The sequence below is a fragment of the Alosa pseudoharengus genome, unplaced genomic scaffold (assembly GCF_046254945.1).
Source record: "Alosa pseudoharengus isolate Yale_2024_CS ecotype anadromous, Long Island Sound unplaced genomic scaffold, YU_APseudo_1.1 YU_APseudo_1.1_scf_19, whole genome shotgun sequence".
NCBI classification, from domain to species: domain Eukaryota; kingdom Metazoa; phylum Chordata; class Actinopteri; order Clupeiformes; family Clupeidae; genus Alosa; species Alosa pseudoharengus.
The window spans coordinates 33,452,261-33,468,503 of NW_027468657.1; the positions used below are offsets into that span (position 1 = coordinate 33,452,261).

General features: G+C 47.7%; 1 protein-coding gene across 5 annotated transcripts in view; it reads right to left on the minus strand.

The window, feature by feature from the left end:
* Positions 1 to 15,558, minus strand: part of fgf13a (fibroblast growth factor 13a) — a 36,816-nt gene extending 21,258 nt beyond the window's left edge. For 2 of the 5 annotated variants that reach the window (XM_076292495.1, XM_076292496.1), the window contains exons 1-3: positions 12,252 to 13,206; positions 7,599 to 7,709; positions 2,244 to 2,347 (exon numbers count right to left, since the gene is read on the minus strand). In XM_076292495.1, coding sequence (XP_076148610.1) covers positions 2,244 to 2,347; positions 7,599 to 7,709; positions 12,252 to 12,444 — 408 coding nt within the window. In that variant the 5' untranslated portion in view covers positions 12,445 to 13,206. Of the gene's footprint in view, positions 1 to 2,243; positions 2,348 to 7,598; positions 7,710 to 12,251; positions 13,207 to 14,866; positions 14,993 to 15,060; positions 15,152 to 15,298 lie in introns of those variants that run through there. The other 3 variants (XM_076292498.1, XM_076292497.1, XM_076292499.1) reach the window with 3 other exon arrangements.
* Positions 15,559 to 16,243: the final 685 nt, after the last annotated feature.

Sequence of the window (16,243 nt, forward strand, 5' to 3'; positions counted from 1 at the left end):
AGCATAAACTGGAAACTCTTACCACATAGTTGCACTGATCTTAGACTGCACTGATCTCAACACTACACGTCTTTCCCTCCCACACAACACACAAAAACAAACACACGCATACTGTACACAGAGGCTGTGGATGCAGCCAGTGTGTTACTGTAAGCAAGCATGTGCCCTCTCAGCACAACTGAGTAAAAACACACACAGACAAACACACACACACACACACACACACACACTCACACACACACACAAACACACACACAAACAACCACACAAACACACACACACAGACACACACACACAAACACACACACACAGACACACACACACACACACACACACACACACACACAGACAAACACATACACACACACACACACACACACACACACACACACACACACACAGACAAACACACACACACACACACACACACACACACACACACACAAAACCACAAACTTCCATTTCTGCTCGTATTTCTCTGGCCGAGCCCAGTGCAAGCGGCGAGATTCTGACATTTTTTATTTGGCTTGGCGTCTGAATTATTCATGCCCTGGCCCATTAATCAGAGATGAGGAGCCAGCTGCCGGGTCAGGGCATTTCAGCGGGATTTGGGCGGCTTGATAAATCCAGCCTTTTCCTTTAATGATGGAAAACTACATCAGAAATGCATAGCCTTGTTTATGCAGGCTGTGGTGGTGGGAAGGATTGATGTACGCTATCCTCCTCGACTGGAGGTTGTTTAAAAGGGCCAGAACCGGCGAGGGAAAGACCTGCATCTGGGACCACAGATGTGGAGGAGCACAGTTTGAGAGGCAGGCCCTAAGCCAGGGGTTCCTAAACTTTTCCACGCCCCTGGCACCCCCAGGCACCCCCTCGCGGCCCCCACTTTGAAAACCACTGCCCTAAGCCATGGCCATGTTCTGAGGGGGCAGGTCTGCCCCGTTCCTGTGCCCACTATGGTCATGGGTAGAGAGCAAAAGGGATGGTTCTTCATGTGGCGTTGTTCTCTGTCTCCATGCCATCCCAGCGCTCCGTTCAGCCCACATACTGGGCTTCCTCCCAACTGCCTGCGTCGCCATAGTAACCAGGCCCAGCGGCAGAGCTGGCCATGTTTGGTCTGGGGCGCACCGGCGGGCAGAGGGTCAGGCGTGCACGTCCGCACGGGAGGGGGGGTGGGGAGGGGAGAGGAGAGAACAGGGGAGTCCACCCACCCGCGGTGGCAGAGACGGGGAAAAGCCCGCTGTGCCACTAACGCGGCAGGACAGCGGCACCGGTCAGCAAACAAGAAAAGCAACTCAGCGGTCAACAGGAGCCACCAGTGCAGGCCACTTGTAAACACACTTCATGGTCCTCCACTAGCAGCTGCTCAGCACAAACACACAAAGGCCACCACAGACTCACAGAGTTAAACATTTTTAACAAGTCTGGGATGTCTCCAGGCTTGTTGACTTTGTCTTTTTATGGAATCACACTGCTTGAAATTCAGTCCATCATTTTCACAGTGCATCTCATTTAAATATTTAAGTTAAGTGCGCAAATGGTGACAGTCTCTGGAATGAAATGCGAGTGGTGATTCGTGACTACGTGGTGAAGCCCGGATACGGGATCAGAACTATGTGAAGCATCTCAAAGCCATCACGTGCAGCTGACAGCTCAGCATACCAGAGGGGCCGTGCACTATGAGGCCCCAATGTCACAAGTCACAACCCAAACAACATTAGCTATAGAGATGACCTGAGCACAAAGCCAAACATTCCTTTGATCAAAAGGTTGACAGGCGATGGCGGTCAGGTGAGTGGCCGTAGTCCGACTCTACACAATTCATTCCATTGTGTTTGAAGAGAGCGAATGGCTGTGTGTAAATGAATGCTATTAGCATGGGCTGCTGGAGTAGTGCGCTGTGCTGGGGGTGGGCTGGTGGCAGGTGGAGGCAGGGAGGAGAGTGATTGCAGCTGCTGTCTGCTGGAAGAGGGTGCGGTGGGGTGTGATGGAGTGTTTAATGGCCAGGACTTAGGTATCTGGGGTAGCCGACAGAGGTGATCTTCACCTGCAGGGTGGACGAGCGCCAGCAACACAAACACAGACAGGTACAGCTCTCCAACTCGCCTCACTGCCTGCCTCGCCCTGCCTCCGACACACACACACATTTCCCTCACGACTCTCTCTTCCTCATGATCTGTACCACACACACACACACACACATATACACACACACACACACTGATCAAAGAGAAGGTACTTACTGATGTGTACAGGAAGCCCTCACTGTTCATGGCCAGGTACAGCTTGGTCTGCACACCTTGTATGGCCACCACCCGCAGCCCCACGGGGATGAGGTTGAATACGGCTGGGGAGAGAGAGAGGGGGGGAGAAAGAGAGAGAGAGGGGGGAAGAAAGAGAGAGAGAGGGGGGAAGAAAGAGGGAGAGGGGGGGGGCAGTTATTTGACAGTTTATTGAAGGGCAAACTTCAGTTTGATAAGAAAGTTCCTTTCATTCAGTTTCCGTCTGGCGATGCTACTTCCACCATCCGGTAATGAGCAACGGCTCTCTCCCACTGAGCTCGTCTGAGAGGAGGCAAGTCTGCCAGTGACTCCCTCTCTCCCTCTCCCCACAAGCCCTCCACACCTCCACACCTCCCTGCGCCTCCTGGCCCTTTCACCCAATGAATGGAGTCGCTGAGCCGGGCCCGGCTGTACCTGCCAAAGCCCCTCGCACCTTTATCCTCCGCCGCCGCCAATAACCCCCGCTAATCTCTGCCCAGCGCCACACACACATGGGCACGTTCTGCCAAGCGAAAACATGGCAGCGCCGCTCACTACCTGCCTCAAAAAGGGACACCTTGGGCATGAAGAGGAGAAGAACGTGGCTGTTTTAACACTGAGAGAATGCTATGCCCCCTAAAGAACAAAAGCTGCAGCAGTGCCGCCTCACTGCGCGTGAGCGAAACATGCTGATGCTGATGCCCGTCATTGTCCCCGATGCCATCGCTTGCCTGGCATGTCCACTCAGGCATCCCAGCTTAATCCTCAGGGCCAATGGCAGCCGGGGTGATGCGGGCACTGGCATTGTTGGCAGCATGAAAAAGTGCCCATCTGCATGTGGGAGAGGCTGGCCTACATTTGCCAGCTTCACTTAAGCTTGAGCCAGCGCAGCACATGTGGATGACCAGGACCGGTCATAGCAGGCGGACAGCAGATGAGCACTGAAACTTGTCCCTGTCCAAACCAAGCAGCTGTGTGTGTGTGTGTGTGTGTGTGTGTGTGTGTGTGTGTGTACCAGTGGGCAGTGTAACTTTTTGAGCTCACGTTTGGAAGGCGTCTGACCCTCGTTTGAGGACACGCCAAACACGAACTGTAAAGCTCTTAAAGAAATCGGCTCCTCAGCAGGTCAGCGTGGACGCATAGTGCCTCACCAAAGAACCTGAGCTCGACTCTTTCTGACACACACACACACACACACACACACACACACACACACACACACACACACACACACACACTTTCTCTCTGGAGGAAAGCGTGAGCTTACAAGCCCTGATTAGACCCCTACTGCAGGCCTCCTGCTGTGTTTACTTTCTCTCTGTTTTTCCCTCCCTTCATCATAAACAAGAGAAGAGTGCTTATTAATATTGCATTCTGGGGACAGGGGCAGGCGGGTGGATGGAGCGAATAAAGCCTGTGCCCACTGCAGTGCAGTTGCACTGCCCGCTCCATTAATACCCACCATGCCACCCTAACCCAAGCCCTGCCCAACCCAACCTGTCCGCTCTACGCTGTCCTGTTAATCCCACATCAAGGCCTTTGCTCTATTCTCAGCAGGCCCCTGCAGCTCTGCAGCGGTCCCCCATCCACAGAGCCCCACCAGGCTGGAGCTCGGCCCCTCTCCCCTCTCCCCCCCGGGGTCACCCATCCCTACTGGCACCCAAACCCCTCCAGAAGTCTCGCCCAGTGGATGAGTGCGCGAGTGGACCGAGGTGCAGTGAGTGGCAAATTCAATGGGCATTTGAGAGTTGGCGGAGATGGGAGGACTTGGCATGTGGAGCATGAGTTCCAACTGTCTGCACACGTCTGCCATCCTCCTGCTGTGATGTGGCACATCTGGTGGGCTACTGCTTCATGACTGGTGCTAAAGTCCTATTACACACAATCACAATCACACACACACACACACACACACACACACACACACACACACACACACACACTTGTTCTCTCTCTCTCTGTCTCCTTCTTTCACATTCGCACACCACAGCAAACACAAACGCACACATACCACCTCATATCAGCAGACAATTCCCTTACTCCCCCACACTGACTCTGAACTTGCTCCTTCTCGCAACACACACACACACACACACACACACGCACACACACACACACATATTGGTAAACCTCATTTCAGAGGGATTACCAGTACTCTGCCGCTGGGGATTTGAAAGAGAGAACTCAATTTCCTCAACCTTCTGGAGCACCTGAGTGTGGGCGTGAGGGGGGGGGGGGGTCATGTGTCTGACACCTTCACATGTGTGTGGAGACGGGAGACCAACCTCACGCTCTGAGATCCCCTATCCTTTCTCTCGAACTCATAGCTCACTCTAATGCATTCCACTGTGCAAATGACTTGACCATAAGACAAATGGGCCTGAGTGCTTCAGTCAGTTTGCCCACCCCAAACATTGAAATTTGAAACACGGGCCCGAGCCCCAGCAGAGTTCCGCCACAGAACTCTCTCAAATAGGGCCTAATTAGTGCTTCCACACTTAAAGACAGAAGCACTGCTGCATATCATCAAATGACAAATTAGCACCAATTAAAAGATAAAAAGGGCAAACAAATATATTCCCAGCCCCAAAGACAGACGAGGTATGAAGACGAAGCTGTACGCGTCTGTATTGAACATCTCTCCACATTCATATGACAGCGAGAGCAGCTGTGCTATTCTGCAAGCCTGGGCCATTGTTGATGCAAACAGACAGACTTAACGTGCATCACATCTCCTGAATGAATCATTCCCTGAATGCTGTGGAGCTCTCGGGGTGGTGACAGGCACATATTTGAGCTGTGCCACGCTGAAGAGCATTATCCCATTTTCATTTTCTGACTTCCTGTTACCAACGCCTCATTTAAAGAGGATGGATGAATATGGATGCAGAGTTTTTGGTTGGGGTGGAGGCGGGGTAAGGTAGGACAGCGTGGAAATTGCACGCCAAAACGGTAATTGCTGCTTGGGTCTCGTTGGCAGTGGAGGCGCGAGGAGAGCAGATTGATTTCATGTACTTTTGGAGGTCTGAAGTGTGCTGTTTATCCGTCTCTCTAATGTGGCCCCTTCATAACTTGTTCTCATCGAGGACATTAGGCAACGGGCGAGTGGGTTATTGAGGACTGGGTAAACAAAACTCAGCCTCAATGAATGATTCCGCATCTCTATGAGTTTGTGTGTGTGTGTGTGTGTGTGTGTGTTTGGGGGGGTGCGATGTGCATGTGCGAACATCAGAGTTTGCCCTCTCCCCCAACGAAAACATACACCCATACACACACACACACATGCACACACACACACACTGAGAGAAGAGGACTGCACTGCCGTCACCATGGAGACAAGAGCAGCCAGCTTCTAACAATGCTATTTTTGTAATGTGTGAGAGAGAAGCATCACATTTTCCACTTTTTCACCAACAGCATTTTACATTTCTCTTCAAAAAACATGAGAAGCAAAAAAAAGAGAGAGACTGTTTTGGTGGGAAAGGCAGGCGGCTCTTACATAACCTCATCTCCATAAAAAAGAGGAACAACTTCCAGTGCTGCAACTGGACAAGAGTAGAGAGTAAAAGAGAGAGATATAAACAAAGAGAGAGAGAGAGAGAGACAGAGAGAGCCACCACACCACTATACAGCAGTCCTCCCATGGGGAATGAGAGGGAACCAGATCAGCTGTCCACTGGGAAAGCCTCTGCCCTTCACAGGGACGGAGGCCTGCACATCACAGCTCGGATAATTGGCCGAGGTGGGCATGGCAAAGCCGCTAATTGAACACGGCTGGGATCATTTACGTCCGCTTTTCAGCCGTGTTTACATCACAAGGCCAGCGGGTACCATGGCATCTTCTGAGGCATGGGCGCGTTGTGGCTCTGTCACCATGTGGGTGCCACCAAACACCTGCCTGCCAGCCACACGGCACTGAGCAGACCGTGTCTCAGGTGTTTGAGAGAGGTCGCCTTGTGCGCTCTGAGACTGAGTCATGTCTGATTACTGATGCTGTTTGGTAAATGACTTCAACCAGGCACAGATAAATTTTCAGCAAGGGTTTAGACACAACTGTTTTTATTCCATGTCGTCGTTGCATTGTTCCCAATAAAACAAAAAAATGGGGAAACTGCACCAAGCAAACAATACAAAAACTCTCTTTGAAGTCACTAATCTGTCGCCATAGGTTTGGGGTTCATTCTATCAGTGTGCGATGGCTGTGCAGATATCTGGAGTGGTGCGGACTGCTGCTGTGTGGGGTGTGCGGCGTGCAGCATGGGGTGTGCGGCATGCAGCATGGGCTGTGGGGCGTGGAGCATGGGGTGTGCGGCGTGGAGCATGGGGTGTGCGGCGTGGGGTGTGCGGTGTGGAGCATGGGGTGTGCGGTGTGGAGCATGGGGTGTGGGGCGTGCAGCATGGGGTGTGGGGCGTGGAGCATGGGGTGTGCGGCGTGCAGCATGGGGTGTGCGGCGTGGGGTGTGCGGCGTGGAGCATGGGGTGTGGGGCGTGGAGCATGGGGTGTGCGGCGTGGGGCGTGGGGTGTGGAGCCTGGGGTGTGGAGCGTGGGGTGTGGGGCGTGGAGAGTGGGTCGTGGGGCGTGGAGAGTGGGGCGTGGGGTGCGGAGCCGAGCTGAGCCATATAGACGGCTCTGGAGCGGAGCTGCCCAGGGGAGTCATGTGGAGGCTGCTCTCAGTGGCTGGGTGGCACTCCAATGCAGATTGCCGTTAAATTGCCAGTTAAAAGGGCCTATGCATCAGATTAATGGTCAGGGAGCCTTCAAATGTGATTAAGGGCAGAAAGCGTGTGTGTGTGTGTGTGTGTGTGTGTGTGTATGAGTGAGTGAGTGTGTGTGTGTGTGCGTGAGTGTGTGTGTGTGAGAGAGAGAGAGAGAGAGAGAGAGAGAGAGAGAGAGAGAGAGAGAGAGAGAGAGAGAGAGAGCACAATTGTGTGTGTGATCTCAAACTAAAGTACGATGAGATAAAACTCTATCTGATCTTCCCCTCAGGAGAAAGGAGATGTCCTTATCGTCGACGTGGCCATTATTCTCCTGACACTCTCTGGACTGCGAGATCTAATTATCCAAAGGGTGTCAAGATCAGAGCGAGGAACCGAATCAAAGTTGATTAAGCTGCCACACCAGGTCCCAAACATCTCCTCTAGGCCTAAAGTAAATTCTTACACAAACTCAACAGATCTGCAGTGACGTCCTGCAAAGCCAGAGAACAGCTTGGCTCACATAACAAAGCAGCACCTACAGGCTGTCATGAAACGTGTGCCCACAGGGGGGCTTGGTTCCTGGGTGGCACCACTACAAAGCCAAAGGCCTGAGGAAGAGGGGTGGAGAAGAGAACTCACTGTAGCCGTTGTCCTCCTCTTTCGTCCCATCGATGGTCCCATCTGCCTGCAGCTGCAGATGGAAGCCCTGTCGACTGTACAGCTTTGTGACGATCCCCTTCAACTGGGGCTCTACAAGGGAGGGAGACAGAGAAAGAGAGAGAGAGAGAGAGAGAGACAGACAAAGAATGGGGGAGGAGGGACAGAAGAAAGAAAAGGTAAGACAGATAAATATCCAGACCAGACATACACCACCCCCAGGAGAAAGACCATAAACTCTACACAGCCCATGTACACTCACATCCATTCCTAGGTGAGAATAGGAAAAGTAGGAAAAATAGGCAATGTATTTGACATTTTTGTTTGTTATCTTAGTGATAGATGCAATGTGGTTCTGTTGTTGAAATGACGTTGAATATACTTCATTCATCAATACAAGTCATTATGAAGGGAAGATCCAGCTGACTGGTAGACAATATTGAACAAGCAGTGTTCATTTCCGTTTCACATTCATATTGTAAGGAGACGCAAATGGCCTGGAATATTAACACATACACGGTTGAAAGCTATTGTGTAATATGTTGCCAAACAAGCAGCCGAAGATGAAACTCTGATTACAGGAAGTCCATGATGAGTCTATCTGTTTACATTCTGCTCCACAATCTTGTCACGTCAGCTTTGCTTTTCATTCTCATCCAAGCCTAACAGATAACAAAGACTGTCTCGCTCTGGTGATTGACAACATTCATTTCCTGGCTGGGCTGCATGAGGAAGCTCTGTCCAGACCTCTAATGTGCTGCTCTTTTCAGTAGGCCATCTTTGAAATGTTTTTTTTCTTTGTTGTTTGCTAGTCTCTACCCGGCCTTCAGAACTGGTCCCAAAGAGGCACGGATGTTTACTCCACTGCTGCTGCGTATATGTGCCTGCAATGTACATGTTCTGCAATATGGTAAACAAGTACTGCAATACGCCTCATCAAAGAGAAGAAAAGTGCACATTGTGTGCCGCAGCCAGGCCCATTACTGGAGCCCAAATGAAACAGCCTAACAGTGCTAATTATGACAAATGCAAGTAAGCCTGACTGGCTTTGTAACAGCAACGAGCCTACGGCAAGCCCATATGGTTGGACATCAAGACTAAATGACTGCTTCTAGGATTTATTTTGCCTGCGAGAAGTCTGCGAGACACGTTCCACCCCATCTGTGTCTGTGCAGGTACGCCGGCCGCTCCGTCCAGCCTCTGTCCCCACCACCACATCGCTTCTCCTTTGGTCTGGCCGACAGAAGCTTTCATCTCCTCCTCTCATCTCCCCTGCCTTTCACTTGTGCCTTTTCACACTCCCCTCGCAAAAGGTTGCCTTGCCAATTGGCAGGCCTCGACTGTTTTCTGCACACTGATACCTGGCTGCTTCCAACCTTCGTTGAAGTGCCCAGGAAGTAGACAACCTTTTTTCAAACTGCTTGGTTTTGTGCTTCGATTGCTGTTGCTCACATGAAGATCTGCAAAGTGGGTGGACGCTTAACATGATGCATTGAGGATGAGAAACAGGAGAAAGCTTTCTGCAACCAATCCAACAGCGTTTGCAGAGAAGTGCATTGTATTATCAAGCGTCTAAATCTTTAAAAGACTGCTATCACAAACTATTATAGCTGTTGAGACCAGTTACACTCAGGCTGATGTGCTGAGGTATTGGACTACAGGAGTAACTATGAGCTATATTAACCCTTAGAACCCGATTGACGCAAAGTGCGTCAAAAAACACACCCTTTCTTCTCTGTTACATTGCTCCAGAACGGTTCATCGCAGCGAGATGAAACCTTTATTGCACGACAGAGCAGAAGTGGGGCTTTCCAACGAGACTAAACACTTGTCTGTACGATCAAGTATGAAAATTAAAAAAAATCATGAAATTAAATCCAATTGCATCATATTTACAGTCTATACTTCTCTGCATTCACCTGCACACACATTACTCTAGTTTGAATTACTCGCGAACCCGTGATCGCATCGATATGGCAAGCATATCAGATGAAAGAGGGGGCACAGGGCTATCCATTGGTACCACGTTTATCGATCCTTCTGGCTTATAAAACCAGACGAAGTGACTGCAAAATAATAACGTCATGTACACAAACCAACGCTGCACACTCATTACTCTCGTTTGAATTACTGCGGACCCGTGATCGCATAGATATGCCACGCATGTCAGATGAAAGAGGAGACTCAGAGCTATCATTTGATACCAAGTACATCCTTCTGGGTTATAAAACAGACGAAGTGACAGCAAAATAATAACTTCATATAGCTGGACTTACCCCACGTTTTTGTCTGTTCTTGTGGCAAAGCATGTTTATAATCCAATGCTATCATGTGTTTCTCTATGGCAAAGCATGTTCATATTCCGGTTTTGAGATCCTAGCAAATTCCTGCATGGCATCCAATTCAAGGCTCACATTGCATCCCAATTTGTTCAACAAATAAACACCTTTTTTGCCTTTACTTTGTTCATGGCAATGCAGTAAAGAGTTGAGAATTATTATGACTGCATACAAACAGGCACGCAGGCTAACACGCAACCTCGGGTCAAGTCAGGTCAGATCAGTTCGTGTCACAGATATGGAGCGCAGAAAGGTCATTTTTCATCACTAAATAAAAAATGGCATTTATTTCCGTAAATCACACAGCAAATATTTCTGTAAATTGCTCAGCCCCAGAGGATCCCTCCAACATGGCAATTATATTGCCCGATTCAGGACAGTCTGCCCTACACACACATGAAATGCATGTAGAGCTGTGAGCTTGCTGTGGTGAGATACATGTCGAAATATAAGAATTTTTATAATACACTTTTTATATTTTAATTCTTTAAAAATCAAAATAAAATCAATGCTAGTATTAATACATGAAATTATGGCAGATCTGAATAGCCTAAACTCTCCTGAAAAAAACAATATATAATATATGTGTGTGCCACTTACAATGACCAGAATAAATCCTTATGAATAAAGGTAGTGAAAATGCCCTAAAAACAGCTTAGGGTTCTAAGGGTTAAAGGTGACTTCAGAGAAAATGGGAGAGTGCTTTGTAAACTGATAAGTGAAAACAATAGAAATGAGACGAAGAGGCTAATGTTGAGGATCATCTCTCTCTCTCTCATGTGTTCTTTCTTTCTACCACACACACATACACTCTCTCACTCTCTCTCACATACATTCACACACAAAATGACTCACTCTTTCCCTTGCTCTCACTCACTCGCTCTCTCTCTGTCTCTCTTTCGAGTGTGAGGACTGGGTGAAAGTGTGAGAGTGTGAAGACAGGAAGAGAGAGCCGTCTCCGCAGCACCAGCTCTCGGGCTCGCATCACACTGGAGAAAGTCTCCCGGCGCGGGGCCGAGGCCGAGCCCGTGCGTTACATAAGCACTCCTCCCAAAGTCCCCGCCTGCCTGGAGTCACTCCGACACTGCTACTGGGGACCATGGGCACGGCCATCTCACAATTCTCACACACACACACACACACACACACACACACATCTGAGGGTGCACCCCGCATCTGAAATCACAGGGGCTGGGCAAATGCCTCCTTACAGAGCTGCAAAAGAGAGTTTGACGGAGATGGGAGTGGGAGAGAGATGGAGACAGAAGGAAGGATACGGAAAGGAGAGGACGTGGTGTGGAAGATGACAAGTTACGTAAAAGCAGAGTGTTGAGCTTCTCATACGAAACTGATCGATTTGTGGGAGGTCATCACAGTCACATACAAGCAGACAAACACACACACACACACACACACACACACACCAGACACAAGGAAGTTCTGTGAACCCCCAATGTCTCAGCTTTCCTCTCCCACTCCTTCTCGTCATACACTGTGTGTGTGTGTGTGCGTGTGTGTGTGTGTGTGTGTGTGTGTGTGTGTGTGCTCCAGTGGGTCACAAAGCTATTTTGAGGGGTCAGATAATCTTTCATTGTTTGAGGAGACCCTAATGCAAATCAGCTATCCTATGCCCTTTCCACAGATCATAAGTAAATTACTACACCAGTGGATCTGCAATGTGAAACTACAATAGCCAAAGAAATATCAAATTAAACATTAGTCTCTCAAAGGCTGGCCAGAGGTACCAGAATTCAGGCAACCAAACTGGTGACCACGATAGAGGGAAGGAACAGTAATTCACAGTGCAGTGAATATAAATACAAAGATGGAGAGTCAAAGTCCTCTCCCACGCAAAACCTGCTTAGCTGGCTTTCAATTGTCTTCTCATTGCCCCTGGGATTAGGCGAAAGAGGAGGTGGACATAACTACACAGCACTAGTTTTAGCTTAAGCATCACTTGAGTTGTTATGCACGACAGGTATGCTGTTTGTGTGGCTTGTACTTTTTTCTGAAAACCAATGCTGAAAACTTGAATAGATTAACTGAAGATATAGACACTCACATGAATGTTTCAGCTGGGGATTTCATTAATTAATAGCTTAAGCGTTATGTAGTGTATTATGCATTATGAAAAGGCGTCAAGGTTTCAACTTCACAGAATGTAACTTAAAGTAGAGAGACAAAGTAGTGCATATATCTGTTTGCAGTGCACGGGTGCAGATGCCAACAATAACACTAAACATGTGAAATGGAAATAAGATGTGACAACATGAACGTAACGTTATCATAAGCACACCTGGTCGTCTTCGTCTCCTCTTCTTGGAGCCGAAGAGTTTGACCCGGGAGAAGACGCTTAGCCTGCTGGGCTTCTCGCACGTCCCTTTGGTCCCTTTACTCGGACTGTTCACACAGCGACATGCGTTGGACTTCTCTCGCTCCCTCGCCTGCCTCTTTTGCCGAATTAAGGAGCTGGCGATCGCAGCAGCCATAGCCAGTTTGTCGGTGATCCAAAGAAAACTTCCAGTTTACGCTGCGCGTCGCCCCACAAATAGAGTGGTGTTTTGCTCAAAAATTGTGCTTTTACGCACCCTCGACATCCATTTCAGCACTCAAGTGCACAATGCAGTCATTGTTACCTCCAAAACGACGAGACAGATTCTTAAAACAGACGTTATGTGAAATCAAAGAGTTCAAATGTTTCTTATAAGTTCTCGCTTAGAATGCCATCTTTACTGAGAGCATGTTGAAAATGCTGCATCACTATCCGATCAAGCAGATTTCTTCAAAAAACATAAGATACATGTTAAAGAGTGTGCATGCAGCAGAACCACTGCAGCGGGAGGCATCGGTCTCCCGTGAACTCTATGCCATTATCAGAGCATCGCAACTAATGATACAATCTTCCGAAAGCTGAAAACGTTTTGCACCATCCCACAAAAACCCAAGGTTCACGCAAAAGTCAACAGAGATGCAGGTGACACCGGAGGACTCCTCGTGCAGCGAGTAGAAACACCTGTTAGCAAATAACGACAGAGCACATCCATCGTCGCGTGATTTTTGAGCGTGCCATTAGTTAATGCTTCCCCTAGATGCCCATAACAGAAGAAAAGAAAGCTAGACTGGATATACTGGATACTGAGGAACGACTGATTACATGTTTTGATTGCCTCTCTTCGGCTGTCACATCACAGCACAGAGTAGGGGGCTTCATATAAAATGCGCTATCCTGTACAATGAGGCAGAGAAGCGTTCTGCACTGTGTTCTGTGTTGCCTCCCGCTCAGAGGAATACCGCGAGGGGCGGACGGACGGAGATACAGGACTAAAATAACGTCATCTGGAGACTCCGTCAGCGGCAGCGCACCCCTCGTGTAACAACTCTACCTCTTTATTGTGTTGCCGTGGCCACTCTTGTGAGAAATTAAAACTGCCTGTAGCTATCTAAAAAAACAGTGTATACCATGTAACGTGGATTTGTGTGTCCCACAAACGCATACAAGTTTTACACCTGGGGTACACTTTGAAACAGACGCGTTTCCCTCACCCACCCCAATTATAGTCGTTTAGTTTTTTTTATTAGACGGTTATGTCACTGGTTGCAGACCAAAGGTAGGACTGGGGAGCACCTGGCTTTACGCCCTCACCTAACCGTTGTTATAAAGTTCGATCTAGGCGAGTGGCAGACACCCAAACAAACCTATCCTCTGGTATTAAGCAGAAAGTCGAACGACTCTGACAGCTTCACTGATATAGCATGGCGCGAAATGTCCTACAGTATTGGGCTGGAAGTAACGTACGCGATGCGAAGGAAAACGTGTGAGGAAATAGTTAATCACTTCAACATTCTCAAAATGAACAACATCTAATAGAGAGGAGATAATGATGACCATACTGCTACAACATAAGAAATGCGTCGCCCATATGTTCATCAGAGTTACCATGGTAGTGCAGTGTTTGCACCCATGCGCTGTCTCGGCTGTGGGTATATCCATCACACAGGACACGCTCACACAGCGAAGTACATTAGGCTACTTCCGACCAGACCCGACTAACATCACAAGTTAACCTTAAAGGAACTTGACAATAGTCCTCTGTAAAATATATAATAGCCTACTGAAAATATGCATTATACCTGGGTATAGCAATACATAACTGTACACCCAAGAGAGCCGTTATGCAGGATCCGCCAGAGTACAGATACTGTAGACATCACAACGCTAAACAGATTTATTGGACAAAACTACCAATGACAGGTGCTGTCATCTCTTCACACATTATCAGCATGTAATAGCCTATTCAGTCTACTGAGAAGGTATGCTAATTAACTGTACTGGTCAATTAAATGATTAAATGAATATAATTTTGGTTAATCATGGACCAGGGGTAGTGGCAGGCTCTGCGTGCAGTCATTGTCTTATAAAATCAGACCAAACGTCAAAAGTAGTCGGATAGACCGCACCCTATAACCAGGGCTCAAGTCTGTAGCCTACCATCGGCAACTGCCAAGTGCTCATCCCTTCCTCCCTCCCTCTCCAGTGCTCTATTCTCCAGCCGCGTGATTAATGAGAACAAAGGCTCAGCGGTGGTGCCACCTACTGTACGATCACACTCAGCTCATGCAAAGGGATGATAAACACTACAACCGAGTCTGGATTAGTGGGATATCTGTGCGGCACAGCGAAGAGATGCCTTTTGATACTTTCTGACCTCCGAGTGATCTGCTTCACTGATATGACATTGAAACAAGTGAGTCCATGGATTAGTTTACTGAGCATCATATTACTGAACACTTTCCTTAACTGATTCAGCATAGTTCAACAGCTTAATAGACACCAGCTTTCAAGGCATACAGAAAAATACAGAAATAAGTTAAATAATAATTAAAAAAGAAACGAATTGATGTAATACTCACTGCAGGAAAACAGGCATGAAGGCAGTGTCAAGAACGCCCAATACCGCGTCATTCTTCAACCGGGACAATGAGGATTGAGGACAAGGTTGACATTGTCAAATAGGATCTGCTCAAGCTGTTTTTATTTTGTATCACTGGACTAATGAAGGCAAAGTCTTAATACAATGTTGCATTTATGATAGAATTTTTTTTACCCCAAGCCTCTATAAAGTTCCATAACAAGTCAAGAAGGTCGAAACGGGCCTGTTTCTCTTGCAACAGAATAACATCAGCACCCTGGACAGCTCCACTGTAAAATTCACAGCTAACTCGTGAGTTGCGGCATTTTTGTACATGCGGCATCATATTAAAAAGACATGTTAATAAAATCTTAAAGGATCAAAAGAACAAAAACAGCCATATGAAAAACTGGAGGAAATCAGAGTTGCCTACCTGATGTAGATTTTCTCAGAGGAAAATTCATAGTCATTTTTGCGACACAAGAAAATGGACAAAAGCAGTTCTGAAGATCTCAAACAGTCCCGGAGCAGTTAGCGAGCACAAGAAGATGCTACTAAGTTTGAACCATATCTAAAGTATCCTTAGAGGCAGGAATGAGCAGCCATCTAGGCGGGGCCGATTGTACTCTGAGATCATTAACGGACATTAGTGATTCGCTATTATGACTAAAACGGCCATTAAAGATTCATGGGGCCAGGCTCTGTTGATCCGGCAAACATAGGGCGTGTGTTGACTAAACTGCGGCGCTCTTGGTCTTGGGAAGAAAGCAATCGAAAGCCAGCCCTGAAATTGTACTTCCTACTCAGGAGCATATTTTCCTCTCACATTACAAAAACGGGCTGTAAACTGATCCTTTAATGCGCCGAGTAAACCAGTTAGGCCGGCCCTTCCACTTTCATCTGAAAAGCATCAAACTACATCAACGGATGACAATAGACATCAATGTAAGCGCAGCCTGGTTCTGTTCTTAACCCCCCAGAGCAAGAAATTAGGGCTTTATTTTCACTCAAAGTATTCTGTAGTATTTACATGTTGAAAATTCAGCAGTAGTCTAGTTAATATCCCAATTGCCACTAAAAAATCTGCCGTTGACATTAAATCATCATGATAAGTAAATTCTGTTTTTCCTCAACACAAATGATTAGTTATGCTATGTTCAATAGGTTTTCTGCCTAAATGATCAACAGTGAGAAAGTTTTAGAAATATTTAGGAATAGGCTAATAACCAATCAGTCTAGTTGCTGAAGCAACAATAGCCTACAGCGTGAGAGAAAGGGGAGTTGGTAATGTTTGTTTTTAATGAATCACTTTAATTAATCACCAGAAAATCAACACCTGGGCTAAAACAAGCCTTCTACTGTATGTTTCAGAGTTGAT